Raw genomic sequence first — 21,544 nt, 5'->3', positions numbered from 1 at the left:
TAACGGGGATTCTCTCATACATGAATGACTATCTACTGCTGTGAAACGCTAGTATTCATCGTCTTCGGTATTGCGAGAATTTTAAACAGAGATATCTATTCGACTCTCATCTTTCTGTTTACCGCACGGTAACAGAATTCTGTAATAGTCTCTTCCTGCATCGTATCCCGATAATGCGAATGATTTTTGCGGAATCTGAGTTTGTCCTCAAAATATCTTGTATTCGGAGGTGTACAATTGTTCATTGTTCACCCCGGATTAGCAGATGTATTGAAAGACATCGCCTACTCCCATACCTGCCAGCTCTACTTCCAAACGTTCAGCCCATGAGAAGCAGTTCTTCAGCGGCACTCCCCTGTGTTTCATTACTGAAGAACGCCCCGCTTTCATTGCACAACGGACAGCAATGAAATGGCGGTTAGCGTTTTCAGTCATTTGTAAGCACAGGTTTAGAATCTTGAGATTCCTTCTCTCGATTCAGCTGGAAGACCGTAGGTTGCATTCATTGCCTACCTTCGTCTTCAACGTCACATAGTGTTGTTTCTCCTTAAGCTGAGATCCAACGTCTATGAGATTTTCTTGCCATCAGGGACCTCGGTCTTTTGAAGGCAATTGACTTTCGCCTTTTGAGCTTATGCATTAAGAGAATCATCGCCGTGCCGTCCGCATCGTGACTAACAAATATTTTATTTGTTTGGTCTCTCAGCATAACTCTTTAAAGGGCGAAGGTCACGTGAACTTACCCGGATGCTTGGACAAACTTGCCTCTACTGATTCCGAACCAGTCAGTCGGCAGCTGTCAGAGCGCCCGAGTCAGTTACGAACTATGCTGTGGACTTAGTTCGGTTGTTCCAGAGCAATCATTACTTCGTCTTAATAGCCTGTCAGTATGAGTACTGTACATAACCAAAGTCGAGAAGAGGGATAGGTCATACGACTATTCCCTTCTTTTCGTCTTAGGTAACTGCATGACTTCTCTTGAGAAGTCAAGCACAAGGGATGGGGATTTGTGACGCTCGATTTCGTACCGATCTTCGTAGCGAAGACTCAGAACCCTTCGGTAACTGACGATGGGTTCGAGTCCTTCACAATACCCTCCCTAATGGACTTCACCGCCTTCGATGCGAAGGAGATGCTGCCTTGTCCGCAAGAACTTCTCCTTGGCGCAGGTACTGAAAGGCAGGGGTCTGGTCCAACCAGACCACATGCCCTTCCTTCTACCTTCGGGATATTGCCCACAGGTCTTGGATCTTTTTCCTTGGGACCCGTGTGGCTGCTCAACACGTTGTGTAGCGAACCCAGACCCTCGCAGGCTGAACAGCATCGAGTCCTGGTGTGACCGTAAGAATGGATGGTGAATGAGAGTGTGACTGGCTCCTCTTCCCATCTTTTTTTTTTCTTCCCCTCTACCGGTGGTTAGAGGGACACGGTCGTCACCCTGCTGGATAAGGACAAGATGCAGGTGAGCTACTCAACAGAGCCCCATCCTATCCCTTTCACTAGGATAGGAGCGTATATCCACCACTTCCTCCAACAAGGGGGAGGAAGTGGATGCCAGCTTGAGACAACCCATACTTTATGTTGCCTCTTGCAAACAGGAACAAGTTCTTGCTTGCTGGTATGAAGAGATACGCTTGCCTCTCTTAGTACTCGCGGCCCAGAGGTCTGACCATTGATCCTGCGGTGCACACCCGATCAATCGGACAGAGGCTTGGATCCCTCCCTCGCTCTTACGACCAGGGAGGCATTCCAGGGATGGACGAACACCAGTCTGTTCATCAAAGACTCAGATTCCTCCCACCAAGAAGTGAGTCTTCCTATTGTTAAAGGGGAAAGGACCGATGGTTTGTATTACGTATCGGAACAAATGACAATTTGTCGAAAATTGCATTTTTCCTAACTATACAAACCTGAGGTCCTTTACATATAGTCCCTCCTCATGCCACCCCTCACTCTGCGTATTTTGCATGGGCCAAAAGCAAAAGTGATTTGTTTACCTCCCAGTCGCGCGGCGCGCGACTGTCGGACAAGCAGTTAACTACCGTTCTCCCTTGTTCGAAGCTTACGACCGTTCCAGCTGCCGCTAGCTACTTCCTATTGTTAAAGGACCTCAGGTTTGTATAGTTAGGAAAAATGCAATTTTCGACAAATTGTCATTTTAAATTCTTTTGCCTCTTTCTTTTTTTTTAATGGAATACTTAATTGATTGGCATCAAACAACACTATTTTTTCCTAAAATAAGCCCTGGAAATTTACAATACATCTTAGAGGCTGTACTTTTTTTTTTTTGCAATCTTCTTATAACTTGAGTGGATGATTATCTTTGCTAGACAGTAATCAGAACTCACGCATAGCCTTGGAATGAAACAAATTATACTTCCTTGAAATAGTAAGTAAACAAGTGTATCATGAGAAAAAGTACATGTAACAATATTCATTCCTGTATGGGCAGAAAAGTTTCCCAATGTTAAAATTAACGAACATGGAACAACGTAAAACAAAAGTACAGTATACCTCGAGACGAAAGGCTCTACTTACGAAAAACTCGAGATACGAAAGCCAATGCGAAAAATTTTGACTGCTCTACATACGAAAAGTTTTCAAGATACGAAAGGTTGTTGCTGTAAAGTCCCGAGATTCGCCCGGACCACCGAGAACAATTTTAAAACTCCCACGTCGCCAACTGAGTAAACTCGCCACCATCCTCCCGCTCTCCCATTGGTTCCTGATGCTAGTCACACCATAAGGTCCTGCTCTCCTATTGGTCAGCATCTACCCCTTGTGCTTTAAGTATTCTATTGGTAAAGGATGCTGTAAATTGAAAAACTTATTCATGCAATACATTTAATAAAAAAATATTAGGTAAAGATAGAATAAAGAATAGAAATGAATGGTTTTATTATACTGTTTGGTAGTTTCAGTAGTTGAGGAGAGATAATGAAAATTTATGGCTTACTGTGTAAAGTGATTGCTTGTCGATCGTTCGATACTCGTAAGTGCTGGATGTAAACAGACGTTTGGAAGCTTTTTTTTTTTTGTTTATTATAGTTAATGGTTACTTAATATTATTTTGAAATGAGTACATGCAATACATTTAATAAAAAAAATTGTGAATTAGATATCATAAAATATAAAATAAATCAGACTGGCAACAAATACGTATTTTTTAGAATTCTTCTTCTGTTTTATTATTACGTTACGTATACTTATGTTTCATTATAGCTGTCAGTAACTCGGTCTCCATTAGGTAAAGATAGAATAAAGAATAGAAATGAATGGTTATTATACTGTTTGGTAGTTTGATTAGTTGAAGAGAGATACTAATGAAATTTATGGCTTACTGTGTCCTAGGAAAAATGATTGCTTGGCGTTCGTTCGGTACTCGTAAGACGGGTAAGAGCTGAATGTAAACATCGATTGGAAGGTTTGTTTTTTGTTTGTTTGTGTATTATAGTTAATGATTAATTAATAATTATTTGAAATGAGTACATACTGATTATTATACATTTTATTGGCATATTCTAAGCTTTTAGCTCTTAGGTTTAGATGTCAGAATCATAGACTAGGCTACAGTAGCAACTCTAACATAGGCTAGGCTTATTGCTAAGGGACATATGCTAAAGTCCTAATATATGCAGTAAAAACAAAAAAATGGGGGGTTGAACATTACATGCAGTTGAATATTACTCAAGTATGTACAGTATTTTGCCTTTTTGGAGTCAATTTCTTCCGTCGGATCGGCGTTGTAACCCTAGAACATGTGTTTTAGGCCTGGAAATATAATTTACTGGGGTGTTTTTGGAGGGCTTCGAACGGATTAGCCATTTTACATTGTAAAAATGTGGTTCCAAGATACGAAAAACTCATAATAACGAAGGCCACCTCGGAAGATTAATTTCATATCTCGAGGTACCACTGTAGTGCTATTTTCAAAATATCTGAAAAAGCATAGAACAAATCAATGGTATTTTTAAAATACCTGAAAAATTGTGTTGAGTATATTGTACTTGTCAAAACCTTAGTATATTGTACTTCAGTGCCATTACCTCATAAAAGTGTTGGAGCCTAATTTTTATTATAATTTACGTTCTTTCAAAATGTTGCTAGTGAAAATTGGGATGCGTCTTTAATGTGGGAATACAGTATATATTTTTGGTGCCGTTTTAATAGTCTCGACCTTGTTCCATAATGTCCACTTAATTCCAGTTTGTTTGTTTAATTCTGTTATTGCATGTGACAGTGTGTTACTATACACCAGACCCATGGTTACTGGTGGTTCATAGCAAAATGACCAATCATAAAGTTAAAATTGATTTCGCAAGTTATGTTCCAAGCTATAATAAACCCCACCCAATTGCTTGTATCAACACATTTGGGCCTAAATACAATTAAATGCTTTGTGTTTGCAGATTCAACAACAAAGCAAAAAGTAATAGATACAGACATGGAAATGCTATTACACATAATTAAAACACACTTTCCAATCAAAATCTTTATTGCTTTGAAGAGACCCAATGAAACGTACTATTGTAGAACTTATACTCTTTCAGTGCCTGTGAATCATTTTTGTTCATTGCTGTTTTTCCAGCCTTCAAAAAGTTCGAAAACATACTCCTCCGTGGACAAGAAATCCAGCTTCCTTGGGCCGGGCAATTCGAAAGCCAAGATCGTCACTCTGTTCATAAAAGGGATGGTTAATCCGGTAAGGCAAAAACAACTTTGATTTAGTTGTAGTATAGTATAGTCTTAACGTCTTTGAACCTTGTGTTACTCGGGATATATATACGTAATTGAAAGCAGCACATTACTGCAAAATAATATGATGACAATTTTGAGAAGGTTTCTTGTTAGTAATTGTTCGACTCGTGAAACTCACGATCATTTCCTCTTTTATGTTGTAAAGTATATGTACACTGTTGTAGGTAATGATTATAGGAAGGCTTTTTGTTTATCTGTAGTTAATCTATGTTACGAAGACTATGAACAGGCCGTCATTCTTTTTCTGCACTAGATCCAGTGTTGGGAAACTGTACGTAATGTACCTACATACTAAAAGCCTTAGGCAATTAAAGTACATTTATCGTCTGCACAGGAACACAGAAAACAAATAGAGGAGGAATTAGTCCGAGTCCGCGGCCTCATTAGCATCGTCTTTGACATGGGCCATTCCCGAGTGACTTGCAGAGTCAAACGGGACTTGTCTGTAGAGAAGTTGGCGGCAGCAGTTGCACGCACAGATCTGGCGTCGGCTCAGCAAGTGACGACCAATGCTGACGGGGAAGAGGTCAGTTGCTCATAGGAGGCACTTCAACACGTCCTGAGCTCCATCTCGGCATGACTGGTTTTATTTGTGAAACAAAAGTTATATTAGATTGTATATTTGTTCCGATACGTAATACAAACCATCGGTCCTTTAACAATAGGAAGTAGCTAGCGGCAGCTGGAACGGTCGTAAGCTTCGAACAAGGGGTAGAACGGTTAGTTAACTGCTTGTCCGACAGTCGCGCGCCGCGACTGGGAGGTAAACAAATCACTTTGCTTTCGGCCGCGGGTGTGAAGGACGTGTTTCGTCATCGCTCTCTGCCCGCTTCATCGTCGTATGCTTTGTTTATATTGTGTTTTCTACTATTGGTTTGTTTGTTTGACTTGAAATGAAACTGTAAGTACACTGTTTTCATTTTCATTACTTAATTATGAACCAACATGGAGTTATCGCCGTAGATTGCGGCGATTTCCTCTCTTTTCTGAATTGAAAACCCTTGAATTATGCCTCGGTGCCGAGGGCGGGCGCGCTCGCGCCGAGTCATGTATTTTGGGCGAAAGTGTAATTGAAAATGTAAGTACTCTTTTCATTATATGTTTGCCCTGTGCGTTCGTTACCGAGAGTGTGTTTGCGCTCGGCACGAGCCTTTTAATTTTGTATAATAGAATGCAATGAAAGTGGATTCGCAATTGCAATATTCTTTTCATTTTCATTTATTTATTTGCATGAAATTTAATTTGGATCAATTTTCGTTCTTACCCGGGAATTGATCCTTACGTTTTTTTTATGTGAAATGAAATCGCAAGTGCAGTATTCTGTTTCATTTTCATATATATTTTATGATAGCATCATATTATTGGATCAAGTTTCCGTTCTTACCCGGGAATTGATCTTTTCCCCTTTAAGTTCTATGAAGTGAATCGCAAGGGCAGTATTCTGTTTCATTTTCATATTACTTTCACTGCTGTGCGGGGGTAGGGGAAGCGAAAGGTCTGCCAGGAAGTCGTCGGAAAGCTCTCCCCGCGACTCCCTTGGTATCCGATTCTTCGTCTTCCTTCCTGCCCCCCGCTCAGCTTCTTCGTTGTATTTTGTATTTGGGGTCTTCCTTGCGTTCGGGGTGGGGCATGTCTTCCCCCCGTGCGTGAGGGAACCCCTCTTACTAATCTATCTATGTTACCGCAGGTGCTACATCCGTGGGAGACGACCTTGGACAGGTATGGACCACCGCGGAGGCAGGGCGTGCCTAGCATCCACGGGCTGCTGCAGCGTCTAGCGAGGTCTGGGGCGGTCTCCACTACTACCACGGCCGCTTATTGCTGCTCCCCCCCCTCTGGTCTACACTCCCCATGCTGTGTCGATACGACCCGTCTGCCGCTACTAGGGCCGCAGCCGTACCGAGGTGGGGTTGCCGCCGCCGCCTGTTTTTCTTCGTGTTGCCTGCCCCAGACTTCCCGCTGTTCCAGCAGCTCGCGCCCCTGACCGGCCGCCAGGACCCGCCCAGGTTCCGCTGGCTGCCGATGATTCTACGAGGCGATCGCTGGGCCTGCCGTAACTGCAGCTGATGTGATTCCGCTGTTGGCTTGGCTGTCCCTTCTGGGTCTCCGCTGCCGCTGTTCCTGCCGCTCCTGAGCTGGTTGCTGTTCCTGTCGCTCCTGATTCCTGTGCCTGTCCATGCTGGTCCTGCCCACGGTGTGTCTTCCCCAGTCCCAGGTCCTTCCGGATAGGTGCAGTCGGCCCTGTTGCTTCGGCAACTGCCCCGGCTCCCTCCTGGATGGTAGGACCTGACGACTGTCCTGCGAGAGCTGACGAGGAACGGAGGAGAAGAGGAAGCTGTCATCTTCATCTTCATCGTCTGCTGCTGCCTCTTCCCCTTCGACTTCTAAGGCCCATAAGCCGAAGAAGAAGAAGGCTGCCTTCCCCCTAAGAAGTCTCCTTCGGGAACTTCTAAGGGCCGTCCCACCGATGTGGGGGACGGGGGGTCCTTCGCTGGTCCTCCTGCTCCTTCGGGAGCGGGGCCCGTCTCCCTTCCGTAGGAGAGATAGACGGGGACCAGAGGAGTATCGGTTAGCTCTTGGTACTTCCTCGCCTGGTGCTAGCGGCGATGCCGCTACGCCAGGTTTCCGGCTCGGTCTCCTCGTTCGCGAGAGATCCCGAGTGTACGTTCTCTCCCTCGGGAGACCGTGCAGCCAAGTTTCGGCGCCAGAGTTCGCTCGGCGCCAAGACGCGGCACGGAGCAGAAGGCGGGTGAGAGACGCTCGGGTGACTCTTGCCAGGCCAGCGGCCGCTCTTGCAGCGACCAGCTGGTAACCCGGGTTTTCCCCCCTAAGAAGGCTCCTTCGGGACCTTCTAAGGGCCCGTCTCGCTCCGGCGATTCGGGGAGCTCTTCTGCTGGTCCTCCTGCTCCCCCCCTCGGGAAACAGGGCCCGTCTTTTCTTCTACCAAGGAGAAGAAGACGGGGACCAGAGGAGTACCAGCTTCGGCTGGCACTTCCTCGCCTGGTTTTAGCGGTTCTGCCGCTAAACCAGGATCCGCCTCGCTTCTCGTTTAGCGAAAGAAGTACCGGTGGTACGGTCTCCCGCGGGAGACCGTCCAGCCAAAGTCTTGACACTCGAGCTCGCTCGCCGCCAAGACCGAAGCGCGGAGCAGAAGACTGGCGAGTGTCGTGCAGACGACTCTCGCTAGGCCAGTGGACGCTCTCGCAGCGACCAGCTGGCTGCTCGGGTTGACGTGACGGTCGCTGACCAGCCACGGGTTGAGGCGAGGAAGGGGTCCCCGCGGTCGTCGGTACCAGCCACGGCTGGTACCAGCGGCTCGACGCGCCGAGAGGACGCTCGCCGTTCTCACCGCGACAACGAGCCTAGCAGGTCACCTGACGCCGCTCCCATCAGGACCGGGCGGAGACGGTAACCAGCAACAGCTCGCCTGACGCTAGACTTCAGCGTTGACGTTCTCAGTCGAGCCGCTCGCAAACACAGGTGAGCGGCACGGCCAGGCCTGCAGATCGATCCCCACCGCGGGTTGGTGATCGGCTGCAGCCCCCCACGTACGCTGGTCCTGCCAGCGCGGGGGGGGGAGCGTCAGGTCTGTCTCTCCACTACCTTCAACTTCCTCGGGCTACACCGGGAAGAGCGAGGTAGCTAGGAGTGATCGTGAGAGGTGCGCCGCTCACGATCCCGTCACGACGACGCACGTCCACGTATGGCTTAGGACCAACCAGGACGTACGCAAGCAAGTGATTGGAGGCGACCGTCAGGGGGAGAGGGGGTAGCGTCAGTTCTGTCTCTCCGATACCTTCAACTTCCTCGGCATACGCCAGAAGAGCGAGGTATATAGGAGTGAGCTGGAGAGGATGCGCCGCTCATCGATCCCCCCATCGACGACCGCACGTGCCAGGTTGGTCTTAGGACCAACCAGGACGTACGCGCAAGTGATTGGAGCAAACCGTCAGGGATCTGTTTGCTGGCCCTTCTTCTGAAGGAGGAGGGTCCTGGGAGCTGCTCTTGTTGGAGGGACTGGACGGTCCTACTCCTCAAGACGCTGTAACTTCCGAGATTCAGAGTAACTTTACCCAGGTTATTGCACTGATTCGTCAGCACGACGACCGGGGGGAAGGATCGCCGCTCCCACCAGCAGAGCCCATGTCTCTGCTCGAGTCGTTTTGGGGCCCGAGAGGGAACCCAAACCGACGGTGGGTTTTGCCGCGATCGGAGCTTGCCGATTCTGTCTTGAAAACCAGAGTCTCTCGTCTCCGGACAAGAAGGCTCTCTCAGTTCTGGCCGGTCGATCAAGCTACTTCCACCTCCTCTACTGCGACAGCGGCGTTTTCTACGTGTCTTCGGACACCGTATTTAAATACTCCTTCGGTCCTCCTGAGAGGTTTCGACCTCGACGAGGACTGGAATGAGTCGGAGGACGGTATCGGCTCTCTCCTGTCAGGTGTCGATCAGAGTCCTCCCCCATCCTAGACGACGTTCAACAACAGTGAAGGCGGCAGACCCTTACCTACAGTGAGAGTTCGTAACCCTCCTCGGGAAAACGTTTTCTCCTGACGATACGTTTTCCCAGACTCTGAGAGGCCATCGCCGCAAGGCGATGGCTTTGCGGCGATGGCTGCTCCTACTCTTCTCCAACTGCTAGTTCCACTGGGAAGGCAAGAAGCGAGTATCCAATTCCTCCCCCATTCCCTCTCCTTACGGCTACGAGGGAAAGGGGAAGGATCCTACAGAGATTTCTCTGTAGGATCCCACGTTGGGGACTGCGCTACCAGGGGGGACCTTCGGGTCCTACCTGACGTAAGCCCACCCCCCGGTCGTTGAGGAGGGATCCTGCACCATTCTCGATTTCTACGGGAATCGAGAGGACCACCAGCCGATATCGTTTGACGAATTCGGTGGGGGTTGCGCAGACTGCTTAGAATTCTACGGAATTTCTAGCGCATTCAGAGTGTTAGAGTTTCTTACGATCTCCAAACACTTAGGCGAGACCACGGTCCAAAGTGAGCGAGACGAGAATCCCCGATATGTTACACGATAATCGGGAACCTCGCCTATGCTCGAATTCCTGGAATTTCTAGCATTAGGAAGAAGACTGCTGCTGAAAGAAGACTATCTCACAGTAGGCGACCAACCTGGAATAGAGAAGAACGGACGGGAATATCCAGTTTGGCTGAACTATCGTCTTAGTATTCTGTTCACCATTGAAGCTTTCCTTCGAGGAAGACTTCTCCTTCACTCTCTTTAATAGAGAACGAAGGTGGTCAATCTCCAATCCTTATTTTGTTTTCTTGAAGGAAAGAATTTAGGATGGAGATCGTTGTTCAGAATCCTACAAATATACTACGTATATTAACCTCGCGACATGATTCTGCTAAGCAGTTGAATAGTCCGAGGGGTAGGCGCATAGCCAGGTTATTCTACGGATTGCGACTTAGACGAAAAGTATTCTAATTGAACTGCAACCCTGGTTGCCTGCAACCTCCCAGGAGTTTCCAGTTTCAATTTATATACTTATGGTGTTGTCAACAACACCATTTTAAGCTTTTATATTTACCGAAATTCGTTTCGCATTAATATAATTGCTCGAGCATATCTTTTATGCTCGGTGGTTCTAGCCGAACGCATTCCTTCGTGGAAAGGAGTTACTTGGCAACTCAGGAGACGAGTCAGCGACAGCTACTGCGTATTGAATTGCCCGAGGCATTTCAGTATCAGCTGCCGCTTTGAGATAGACGGTTGTTTATGTCTTTCTCACCTGCTTGGATTGAATAACAACCGTATCTCTGCCCAACAATCACGGACTTAAGTCTCTGATTAACGGGGATTCTCTCATACATGAATGACCATCTACTGCTGTGAAACGCTAGTATTCATCGTCTTCGGTATTGCGAGAATTTTAAACAGAGATATCTATTCGACCTCTCATCTTTCTGTTTACCGCACGGTAACAGAATTCTGTAATAGTCTCTTGCTGCATCGTATCCCGATAATGCGAATGATTTTTGCGGAATCTGAGTTTGTCCTCAAAATATTTTGTATTCGGAGGTGTACAATTGTTCATTGTTCACCCCGGATAGCAGATGTATTGAAAGACATCGCCTACTCCCCACACCCTGCCAGCTCTACTTCCAAACGTTCAGCCCATGAGAAGCAGTTCTTCAAGCGGCACTCACCCTGTGTTTCATTACTGAAGAACGCCCCCGCTTTCATTGCACAACGGACAGCAATGAAATGGCGGTTAACGTTTTCAGTCATTTGTAAGCACAGGTTTAGAATCTTGAGATTCCTTCTCTCGATTCAGCTGGAAGACGTAGGTTGCATTCATTGCCTACCTTCGTCTTCAACGTCACATAGTGTTGTTTCTCCTTAAGCTGAGATCCAACGTCTATGAGATTTTCTTGCCATCAGGGACCTCGGTCTTTTTGAAGGCAATTGACTTTCGCCTTTTGAGCTTATGCATTAAGAGAATCATCGCCGTGCCGTCCGGCATCGGTGACTAACAAAATATTTATTTGTTTGGTCTCTCAGCATAACTCTTTAAGGGCGAAGGTCACGTGACTTACCCGGATGCTTGGACAACTTGCCTCTACTGATTCCGAACCAGTCAGTCGGCAGCTGTCAGAGCGCCCTAGTCAGTTTACGAACTATGCTGTGGACTTAGTTCGGTTGTTCCAGAGCAATCATTTCTTCGTCTTAATAGCTTGTCAATATGAGTACTGTACATAACCAAAGTCGAGAAGAGGGATAGGTCATACGACTATTCCCTTCTTTTCGTCTTAGGTAACTGCATGACTTCTCTTGAGAAGTCAAGCACAAGGGATGGGGATTTTGTGACGCTCGATTTTCGTACCGATCTTCGTAGCGAAGACTCAGAACCCTTCGGTAACTGACGATTGGTTCGAGTCCTTCACAATACCCTCCCTAATGGACTTCACCGCCTTCGATGCGAAGGAGATGCTGGCCTTGTCCGCAAGAACTTCTCCGTGGCGCAGTTACTGAAGGCAGGGGTCTGGTCAACCAGACCACATGCCCTTCCTTCTACCTTCGGGATATTGCCCACAGGTCCTGGATCCTTTTCCTTGGGACACGTGGTGGCTGCTCAACACGTTGTGTAGCGAACCCAGACCCTCGCAGGCTGAACAGCATCGAGTCCTGGTGTGACCATAAGAATTGGATGAGTGAATGAGAGTGTGACTGGCTCCTCTTACCATCTTTTTCTTCCCCTCTACCTGTGGTTAGAGGGACACGGTCGTCACCCTGCTGGATAAGGACAAGATGCAGTGAGCTACTCAACAGAGCCCCATCCTATCCCTTTTCACTAGGGATAGGAGCGTATATCCACCACTTCCTCCAACAAGGGGGAGGAAGTGGATGCCAGCTTGAGACAACCCATACTTTATGTTGCCTCTTGCAAACAGGAACAAGTTCTTGCTTGCTGCCGGTACGAAGACGATACGCTTCCCGCTCTCTTAGTACTCGGCCCAGAGGTCTGACCATTGATCCTGCGGTGCACACCCCGATCAATCGGACAGAGGCTTGGATCCCTCCCTCGCTCTTTACTGACCAGGGAGGCATTCCAGGATGGACGAACACCAGTCTGTTCATCAAAAGACTCAGATTCCTCCCACCAAGAAGTGAGTCTTCCTATTGTTAAAGGACCGATGGTTTGTATTACGTATCGGAACAAATGACAATTTGTCGAAAATTGCATTTTTCCTAACTATACAAACCTGAGGTCCTTTACATATAGTCCCTCCTCATGCCACTTACTCTGTGTGTATTTTGCATGGGCCAAAAGCAAAAGTGATTTGTTTACCTCCCAGTCGCGCGTCGGACAAGCAGTTAACTACCGTTCTCCCCTTGTTCGAAGCTTACGACCGTTCCAGCTGCCGCTAGCTAACTTCCTATTGGTTAAAGGCGGACCTCAGGTTGATAGTAGGAAAAATGCAATTTTTGACAAATTGTCATATTCAGTGGTTAATGTTGCTTGTCTTCTTTGATAAAGTTTCTCTTTCTCTCTTTTTGTGTAAACTTTAACAATTTAGGAAAAGCGTGGTGCTTGGCAGAGATATATGACACAAATTTAGTAACAGGTTTTTATTTTATGAAGAAAAACATATCTTGAATTTTACCCATTCAGTGATTAATGTTACTTTATTCGTTGATAAACTCTCCATCTTCTTTTTAAAAGGTGATGGTTCCTCTTGGCGGAGACATATGCACCTCAGGCACAACCTCGCCAGTCGACGATCTTCCCGATTACCTGCCGGAGGAAGACAACGTAGTCAAAGATGCCAAATCTGCCATGGCGCCCTCGGGATCGTTCAAAGAGGCGGCTTCGTCGTGGTTCACGGCAGCCAGCAGCCTCCTGCAGAAGTCTTTTTACTGGTGACCTCACAGGGATGCAGGCTGTGCCTCTGAAGAGGTGGAAGTGCTATCGTTCTCAAACGTTTGGAAAGACTTGTATATTTGATAAAAGAGGAGAGTCAGTTACTCTTGATCACAAGTGGACTCGAGCAACTGGCGTTGTAGTTATGGGGGTGACTACTCTTTATATATATATTTTCTACAAAACCAAGAGTTGATCATCCTCACCTTGACCAGACATCTTCGGACTCATCTATCTGTATATTATCTCATTACCATCATTGTTCTTGCTGTTTTTGATTTTAAAAGGCAAAAGGTATTTAGCCTCTTAAGTGGGAGATGTTTCATGTGCATAATATATATATATTATATATATATATATATATATATATTTATATATATATATATATATATATATAATATATATATAGATATATTATATATATATATATATATATATATATGTGCAATGTATGGATGTGTCTATATATATGTGTTAATCTGGAATTACATTCCCTACTTCCACCACACTTAATTTGAGATAGTTTTTAGAGTAGGATTGTTGACTTACGGAAGTAATATTTTCAGCGATGGTCCTTTGGTTTGTTTGAGGGAAAGATTGTTTTACTCGTGATTGTTGCCTACTGTTTTTGTTGAGGCCGGTCAGCGAATCGTTTTTAGGTCATTTTGATTTTAATAATTGTACTTCAGTGCTAGATAATGGAGATACAGTATTCGGCGCGTATGGTTCTATAGAGTAAAACTGCCTCAGCCGTAAAGATAACTTTAGAAATTAAGCCAAAGTACTCTAGGATATCACTTAGAAAGCTCTTGCCAGTACCCATGCAGCTGTAGTAGACTTAAACCAGGTGATTATGCTTGGGGACATTACTTTTGTAAACTTTTTATTGATGCTTGTCAATCCTGTTTTTGTTTTATGCAGACCATTTAGAATGATATAGCCAGGGTACCATACAGTATTTCTTTAAGTGTCTGTAAGCCTGCCATCTGTTATGCAGTGGATCAGAAACATACTCTCAGGATTTTATTTGAACCTGTGTCTATACATGCCTTTGGCCTCTGTTTACAAGTACAGGCAGGCCCTGGGTTATGACAGGGGTTCCGTTCTTGAGACGCGTTGTAAGCTGGAGCATCATAAAAAATCCTAAGAAAACCTTACTTTTAATGCCTTTGGTGGATTGAAAACTATGTAAACTGCATTCTTATTGCATTTTTCATCGAAAAAACCTTCAAATATTGATTATTTGGCATTTTTGGTGTCATATTTCATCTGCCAGATGAGTGTTGTAGGCGTCGTAACCCTGGAACATGAGTCGTAACCCTGGAAATAATGTCTGATGAATATAATTGAGAAGCGCCTTAACCTCGGAACGTCGTAACCGGAACCCATTGTAACCCGGGGACTGCCAGTATATCAGTAAATGAAAACACTTGAATTGGACCAGTGGAACTTGAAAATTATCTTTTTAAATTTGGATAAAGCCCATACAAGTGACAAAACCTCTTATTTTTCCCCCCATTGATTTTAAATGAATATGTGGCCAGGAATGAATATTAGAACATTATAAGTGTCCCTTCTACCTGCTGCAAATGACAAATTTTGAGAGACGGTTGAGACCGTTTGTCCTGAAGCAAGGAACATTATGTACCATCCTGATGCTGTTTAATTTCAGACCATTGGTGCTACAGGCTGGTGGCCCTAAGCTTAACAATGTCAGGGGAGTGTACAACCATAGATTGTTAGTTTCCACACTCAAGATTATTATAATACAGTATTATTATTTTCCTTGATGAGCGTATGTTATAGAACAAGCAAGGCCATGAATGTGCGGAGCATTCTTGCATAGTAGAGAATGCTTGTGCACAGAATAATGAAAAGGAGCAGAGAGCGCAGGCAAAGAGTAAAATCAAGTACACACACACACACCAACAGTTTTAGAATCCAAAACGCTTTACAAAACTTAACAGTATTTATGGTGAAATTGAATATTTCTACTTGACTGCAGGGTGTTAAAAAATGCAAAACAACACAAATAAAAAGTCAAAATGGAGATTCTAGCATCATTTGCAGTTCTTAAGGTGGCATCATCCAAATCTCAAATGGTTAAATAGCAATAGATTTCATCACTAACATTATTGCATCAGGGTTTTGTTTTATACAAAATGAATCCCCCTACATTTCTCTCCTGTAGACTTCCTGTCTGAACTTCTTGTAGCGTAGGTCTTCATCTATGCATGTATCTTTTTGATGGTTAGTTGCCTTCCTGGTATACTCGGTTGCACTCCTTTCTCCATCACATGTAGCTATTCTGCCAAGGGAAGGCTCTCAAGTTTGTTATATTGAAATGTATTGACAGTTCAAGTTTATTGCGTAAAAATTTCATTTTTTTCGTCACTAGTTTTCACACGTATGTAAATTTATGTCACATTGAAAAGGAGTATGTGTACTGTATGAAATACTGTAAATTTGCCAAAGCTAACTGATATACCATTTAGAAAGTGAAGTAGAAAACTGTATTTTACATAAATCAGCACAACCAAATTGTATATTTTCATATTGCCTGCATGTATCATCGCTGAATATGTACTCGGACTGTAATGCCTTTCTCTCTGTAGTGGAACGTTTATTGGGCGCTGGAAATCGAGTATAAGTTTTGATTGGTCTGACTGCAAGATGGTGTTTTTTTGTTTTGGTTATGCAGTATTTTATTCCTAAGGTAGATATTGCTTGTAAGTCTCGTAGAGAAACTTTGGTTGAATTAGGAGAAATTCAGTCAGTTTTATATAAAAGCTATTTCATTTAGGCATACTCACGTCGACTATTTTGTTCATACAAACATAGTGGAAGTGAATTCAGACATATTTTGCTTCAGATATGCAGAGCTCAACACAGCTTGTTCAGATGGAAAGCATTAATGCAAATAGGTCTAGCTGACAGTCTTTTGTTCAATAAGCCTTTTTGCTTTGTAGTTTTCTACACTTGACACTGGACATGTTGTGCCAACATATCGTGCAGGCTATAGTGAATAGTAATTCTGCTCAGAAAAAATGTATTGGAAGAGTTACTATGTATTAACAGAAGTTGGCGAGAGCCCTTGTTAAGAAGGACTTAGACAAGTATTTGTTTAGAAAGAGAGCAATTAGGATTCTGTAATCCCAGATTAGCACTTCAAATACATCATAAATTTTACCCAATATTTTAGCTGGCCGTAGTGAGACTTGGTACTGTACATTCCCACTATATTAACTGACAGGCTCGCTGCCTCGTTGGTGTAATGTTACCTTGTAGAACATTACCGCACACTTAGTTAGACCACTGATTCACCGACGACCTACCAAAAAGGTTTGTTCTTAAACAGTTGGTGAATCTCAGTTGTCACTTTGTTCATAAAAGGGATGGTTAACCCGGTAAGACAAAATCAATTTTGATTTAGTTATACTGTACTATAGTTTTAACGTCTTAGAACCTTGTGTTACTTAGGATATGTTTACCTAATTGAAAACAGCACACTTTCAAAATAATATGGTGCCAAGTGTGAGAAGGTTTCTTGATTTTAATTGTTCACTGCTTTTGAAACTTGATCATTTCATCTTTTATAATGTAAAGTATATACAAACACTGATGTAGGTAGTGATTATAGGAAGCCTTTTGTTTATCCATAGTTAACCCACATTATAAAGAAAATTTAGGCAGTTTCCGTATTCAGTTTTGCATTTTTTTTGTATGTTATCGAGAGGAAATGTTTCTTTTAGTGGAAAATGTAATCAAGTTGAAAAAATGACTTAGAATTATCATTACGCAAGGCAAATTAGGCGAAGATTTTGCTGAATACACACAGTCGCTTCCTAGGATTTAACTAATCACAGCTGTACAAGTGATTGCTTTGGACTGCCTTATGTTATAAGATTAGTACCTCAAGGGCTCTTCTTGCTCTGTATTTTTAGACAACTTCAGATAAGTTACCAGAGATCCGTTCATCGTGTTACCTGACTGGCTAATTCAGTAGGTCTGTCGTTTTATGAGTACTGTGCTTGTTAAAGGTTTGTAATTCATAAGACATAATTTTATTTTTCACGAAGAATTTGGGTATGTTTAAGGAAGTTAGCATAAGGCAGTTAATTCTGTGATTTATTCACTTGTCCTTTAACCTTGTAATATCACATGATTATTGCAATCTTTTTGTATCATAGTTACATGGATTCTGTTTTTTTTTTAATCATAATTATTCCTGTATACTTTCGTAAGCATTGCCATATCTGTTATAACTTTTATTATGAATACGTATCTTCGTGTGCTTAGACCAGCACGTCAGATTTCCCGTAGAAGACCCGAAGGACTTGCTTTGAATTGAACAGCAAATATTAGTTCATAAAAAATCTACCAAATTAAAGAATTGTGTGGCAAACCTTTTACAGTCTCCTTCTCAAACCACTTATCGAAAGTGGCCCTTATCTGATGGATGGACATTCCAGGCGTTCATCGTCATAGAACGGCATCCACTTGGAAGTGAACAGGTACTTTTCATTCAACAGGTCAGACAGTATTCTTAGGGCATTCATGATTGGTCCTCTGAGGCAACACACTTGGTTTTCATCACAAGTATTTCTAAGCAAGAGCTGGCTGACAGAATTCTTATATGAAAAATGGTAGATTTTTTTTTTTAATATACTTACGATGCAGCGAAATGTATTGAGTCACTGGTGCACATTCCATAGATTCCGTGCTACGATATTCTAAACACATTCCCACGTTAGAATTTTTTGCCGTCGTGAATTATCTATCTTTTAAAGCCATTATACATTGTATAGTTATGTATATTTGCCTGGTTGCAAATAAATGTGTTTCACAAATTTGATGAATAATGTATGATAGCATATAGCTGACATTTCTATCATAATACCACTGCCCAGTAATAGTTTTTTGCTAGCACCTGATGATTTTCCAGATTTGCAACCATTTGGTGACACTTTTTAGGAACATGAAGTCACCTTACTTTTTGAGATGTTGAAAATGATATCCATAATCAGTACAAAAATTTGTTTCCAATATGTTGTACTATTATGATTTAAGTTGTACGTTTTCCGATACAGTTTTAGTATTAAGTAATGCTATTTTTTGTTCTTTCATTTGTTTGTACATTATACTCCCACCTTCAGCATCATTTTACTTAAACCAGAGGATAGTTGCCACGTTGAAAATCAAGTGGTTCAACTAAAAGACATGATTTTTTCACACTAGCTGCACGTTAAATGTCAATTTTTTGGCTTAAACCGAGTAACAACGGAGTCCTCGGTACTATTATCCTTATGCTACGTATCTCACCATAGCAGTGTCTCCAGCCTTGACGCGAGGTTCAGACCAGACTCGTAATTTAGAAAGCAGGAGATTAGGACGGACCTTATTTGCTGTTGCCGTCTCGCACCAGGGATTCCCGTACGTCTTTTCGTTTCGGCATATCGCTTCGAATATTCTCACATGTGATGATGTTGCACTTTCCTGAGTGTTGGTGATATGTATATATATTGAGAAAAATAAAAAAGGGTGACTTGTAATACATATATAGAGAGAGATGTCCATAATATTGTTTTAGAAATAAAATGAGAAAAATGAAAATTTTTTTTTTTTTCGAACTTTTAGTCGTTTGCGAACGGACTCATTGGTTTACCTTCATTCTAAATGGCTGTTTGTATGTTGAATTTTTTTTGTTTCTTGGTCACAGTACTCCCCATTCCTGTTTCAAGTACAGTGTGATATCAAATCTATACAATACTGTATGTTTTTCAGCTGGTCTCCGCTGACACCTACAGGTTGATGAAAACTGTGGAGATTGGTGAAAGCAAAAGTGCAAGAAAGACCCGAGTAGCTGAATTTTACAGACTTTGTATGTGGTATACGTGGATTTGGATGCACTGACGATGAATATTTACAAAGAAAATCACAATGAAGGTTGTAATTTAGACAGGAGTATACCTATACACTTTCAAATAAGATAACGGCCCATACACACATTGCAAAAGCCATTAGTTTTCCCCAATTTAAGACGAATGTGTGACCAGGAATATTATTATGTAAGTGTCACCCATGGCTGTCAAGAGACATTACATACCATCCTAATGTGATGTGTTTTAGGACCATTACTGGTGCTTGAGGACTGGCCCTAGGATAGGCTTAACATTTGCCAAATGGAAAAATTATAATTATATATATATATATATATATATATATATATTATTATATATATATAATATAGAATATTATTTAGCTTATATTATTTAGATATATAATTATAAGATATATATAATATATTATTATTATTATATATACTAATATATAATATTTATATATTATATAATATAATATAATATAGTATATATTATAATTTATATATATAACTAATATCAACTTGTCACGGTTTGGAGGTTGACTGGTTTTATTCCATCTTAAGCGCGACTGATTAATTATATTGAATAAATAAATTAGTACTATTTATGTCGATGTCTAACTGTGGTCTGCGCTCGAATGCATTGGCGACAACTTCGATTTCACATCCGCTTAAAATAGTGATTTAAATCATAGCGTTGCAGTCTCTCTCTCTCTCTCTCTCTCTCTCTCTCTCTCTCTCTCTCTCTCTCTCTCTCTCTCTCTCTCTCTCTCTCTGAAATCTGCGAAATCCCACAGCTATACGTGACGGGAAGTAATGGAACATTACAAGCCACCATTAATGGCTTCGGACGCAGCTAGGCGACTCGTAGTAAATCATGACAATTATTATGTCTTTTTATAATAGAATCTGTCGCTCAGATGCCGTTTTCGGCGTCTTCTTGTACCTGTTAAAGGATGACATAATCGTTACTTTGACCTTCCAGCCACAATTCCCGTTTTTTTTTTTTTCCTCAGTGGTCCATCTGTCTCAATGTTATGGCGTCTCAGTCCGCTACCGAGATACATACACTTTTTTTCTGATTTTTCCATCGTTAAAACATCAAATAAAACATCCTGTCTTTACCGCAGATAAATAATAATCAAATTTATAAAATTTGTATATATAAAACCACATTAAAACTAGTTTTATGAGAGAAAATAGAGGGTATTAGCGAACATATTTTTTCACTTACGGGAAGACCGATGTCTCTCTATGACGTCATGAAACGTCACATATGGCCGCCTGGGGATTTTTTGCATGTTTTTTTGTTTAATCGCGAAATAAAAAGCCTTAAGACGTCTCTGTCCGTCCGTCCGTTTGTCTGCTTCTCGAAGGGTGTCTCAAGAAGACCCCTCGAGTTCTAAATGATGATTTATGGGGGAAGAACAGCACTTAATAGACGGAGAAGGAGAGGAAGACGAAAATTAGCAAAGTAATGTCGCCTTAGGCAAGATGGAGGAGACACGACAAGTTATTTTTTTCTCTGTGGAATTTTCTGTTCGCCATTTCGTATGTTGCCATGTTTGTGCGTGTGCGTACGTTCGTACACGTATGCATACACGTAAAAACGCACGCATACACACGCGCGCACGCATATAAAGTAAACAGTATGAGAGACAAATTATTGAGCTCTCGAGTCAGGTAATGAATTACGTAACTGCTTGCGTGGTGTGTGTGTGGTGAGAGAGAGAGAGGATGAGAGGAGAGAGAGAGAGAGAGAGAGAGAGAGAGAGAGAGAGAGAGATTATTATTATTATATTATAATAATATTATGTATGAATTTCCCAACCACCTTCCGCCATTACCAGAGGACGAAGCAACGAGTGGTTGGAAAACCAGGTTTAAAAAAAAATAATAATGCTTCTTTTTTCCTACTCTTCTTCTTCTACTTCTTCTTATGCTGGTCTTGGTCTCTACACAGACCTGGAGGGCGCATTGGTGTTGAGGGCTTGCTTGTCGGGGCTGGGGGTGGGGGTGGGGGAGGGGCAACTTCCGTCCAGGATTCGACCTTAGCGTTTTAGACTAAAAAAAAAATAAACTCCTACTCAAGAGGAGCTGGAACCTTTATTTGAACCTTTTTATAAGTGTCTCGTCGTTGACCGCACCGTACAATCAGGGGGGGGAGGGCTTTAGACCCCCTTTTTTCAAGGTCACGGTGTAGATAAGGTCAAAAGACGTGTGTGTGCGTGTGTGTCCTTCACGTCGAAGAGGAACCCGGTTAGGCCTAATATGGTACTATGTCTAACCGGAAGGAAGGTGGTTTCGTGGTTGACCTTAACCTAACTTCCTTTCAAAAGCATATTCCTATAAACCGAAGGATACGTGTATATAGGAAGTGCTCTCTCTCTCTCTCTCTCTCTCTCTCTCTCTCTCTCTCTCTCTCTCTCTCTCTCTCTCTCTCTCTCCTTTTGTGTGTGGGTTCACGCAGACTCGGCCTAGATAATCGTCGTCTTCCTCCATTCCTCGAAGACTCA

The 21,544-nt window shown here is 42.9% G+C and overlaps 1 protein-coding gene across 1 annotated transcript in view; it reads left to right on the top strand.

Annotated features, from left to right (window-relative positions):
* LOC135204778 (armadillo repeat-containing protein 1-like) overlaps positions 1 to 13,486 on the top strand; it is a 29,536-nt gene extending 16,050 nt beyond the window's left edge. Inside the window, exons 5-7 of the mRNA XM_064234954.1 lie at positions 4,589 to 4,702; positions 5,093 to 5,284; positions 12,950 to 13,486. Of these exons, the coding sequence (XP_064091024.1) occupies positions 4,589 to 4,702; positions 5,093 to 5,284; positions 12,950 to 13,150 (507 nt within the window). The 3' untranslated portion in view covers positions 13,151 to 13,486. The remainder of the gene's footprint in view (positions 1 to 4,588; positions 4,703 to 5,092; positions 5,285 to 12,949) is intronic.
* The last annotated feature ends 8,058 nt before the right edge of the window (positions 13,487 to 21,544 follow it).

The sequence above is a fragment of the Macrobrachium nipponense genome, chromosome 47 (assembly GCF_015104395.2).
Source record: "Macrobrachium nipponense isolate FS-2020 chromosome 47, ASM1510439v2, whole genome shotgun sequence".
In the NCBI taxonomy this organism is placed as follows: Eukaryota; Metazoa; Arthropoda; class Malacostraca; order Decapoda; family Palaemonidae; genus Macrobrachium; species Macrobrachium nipponense.
The sequence above is the reverse complement of the archived record's forward strand: the minus strand, read 5'-3'. Positions and strand labels throughout refer to the sequence as shown.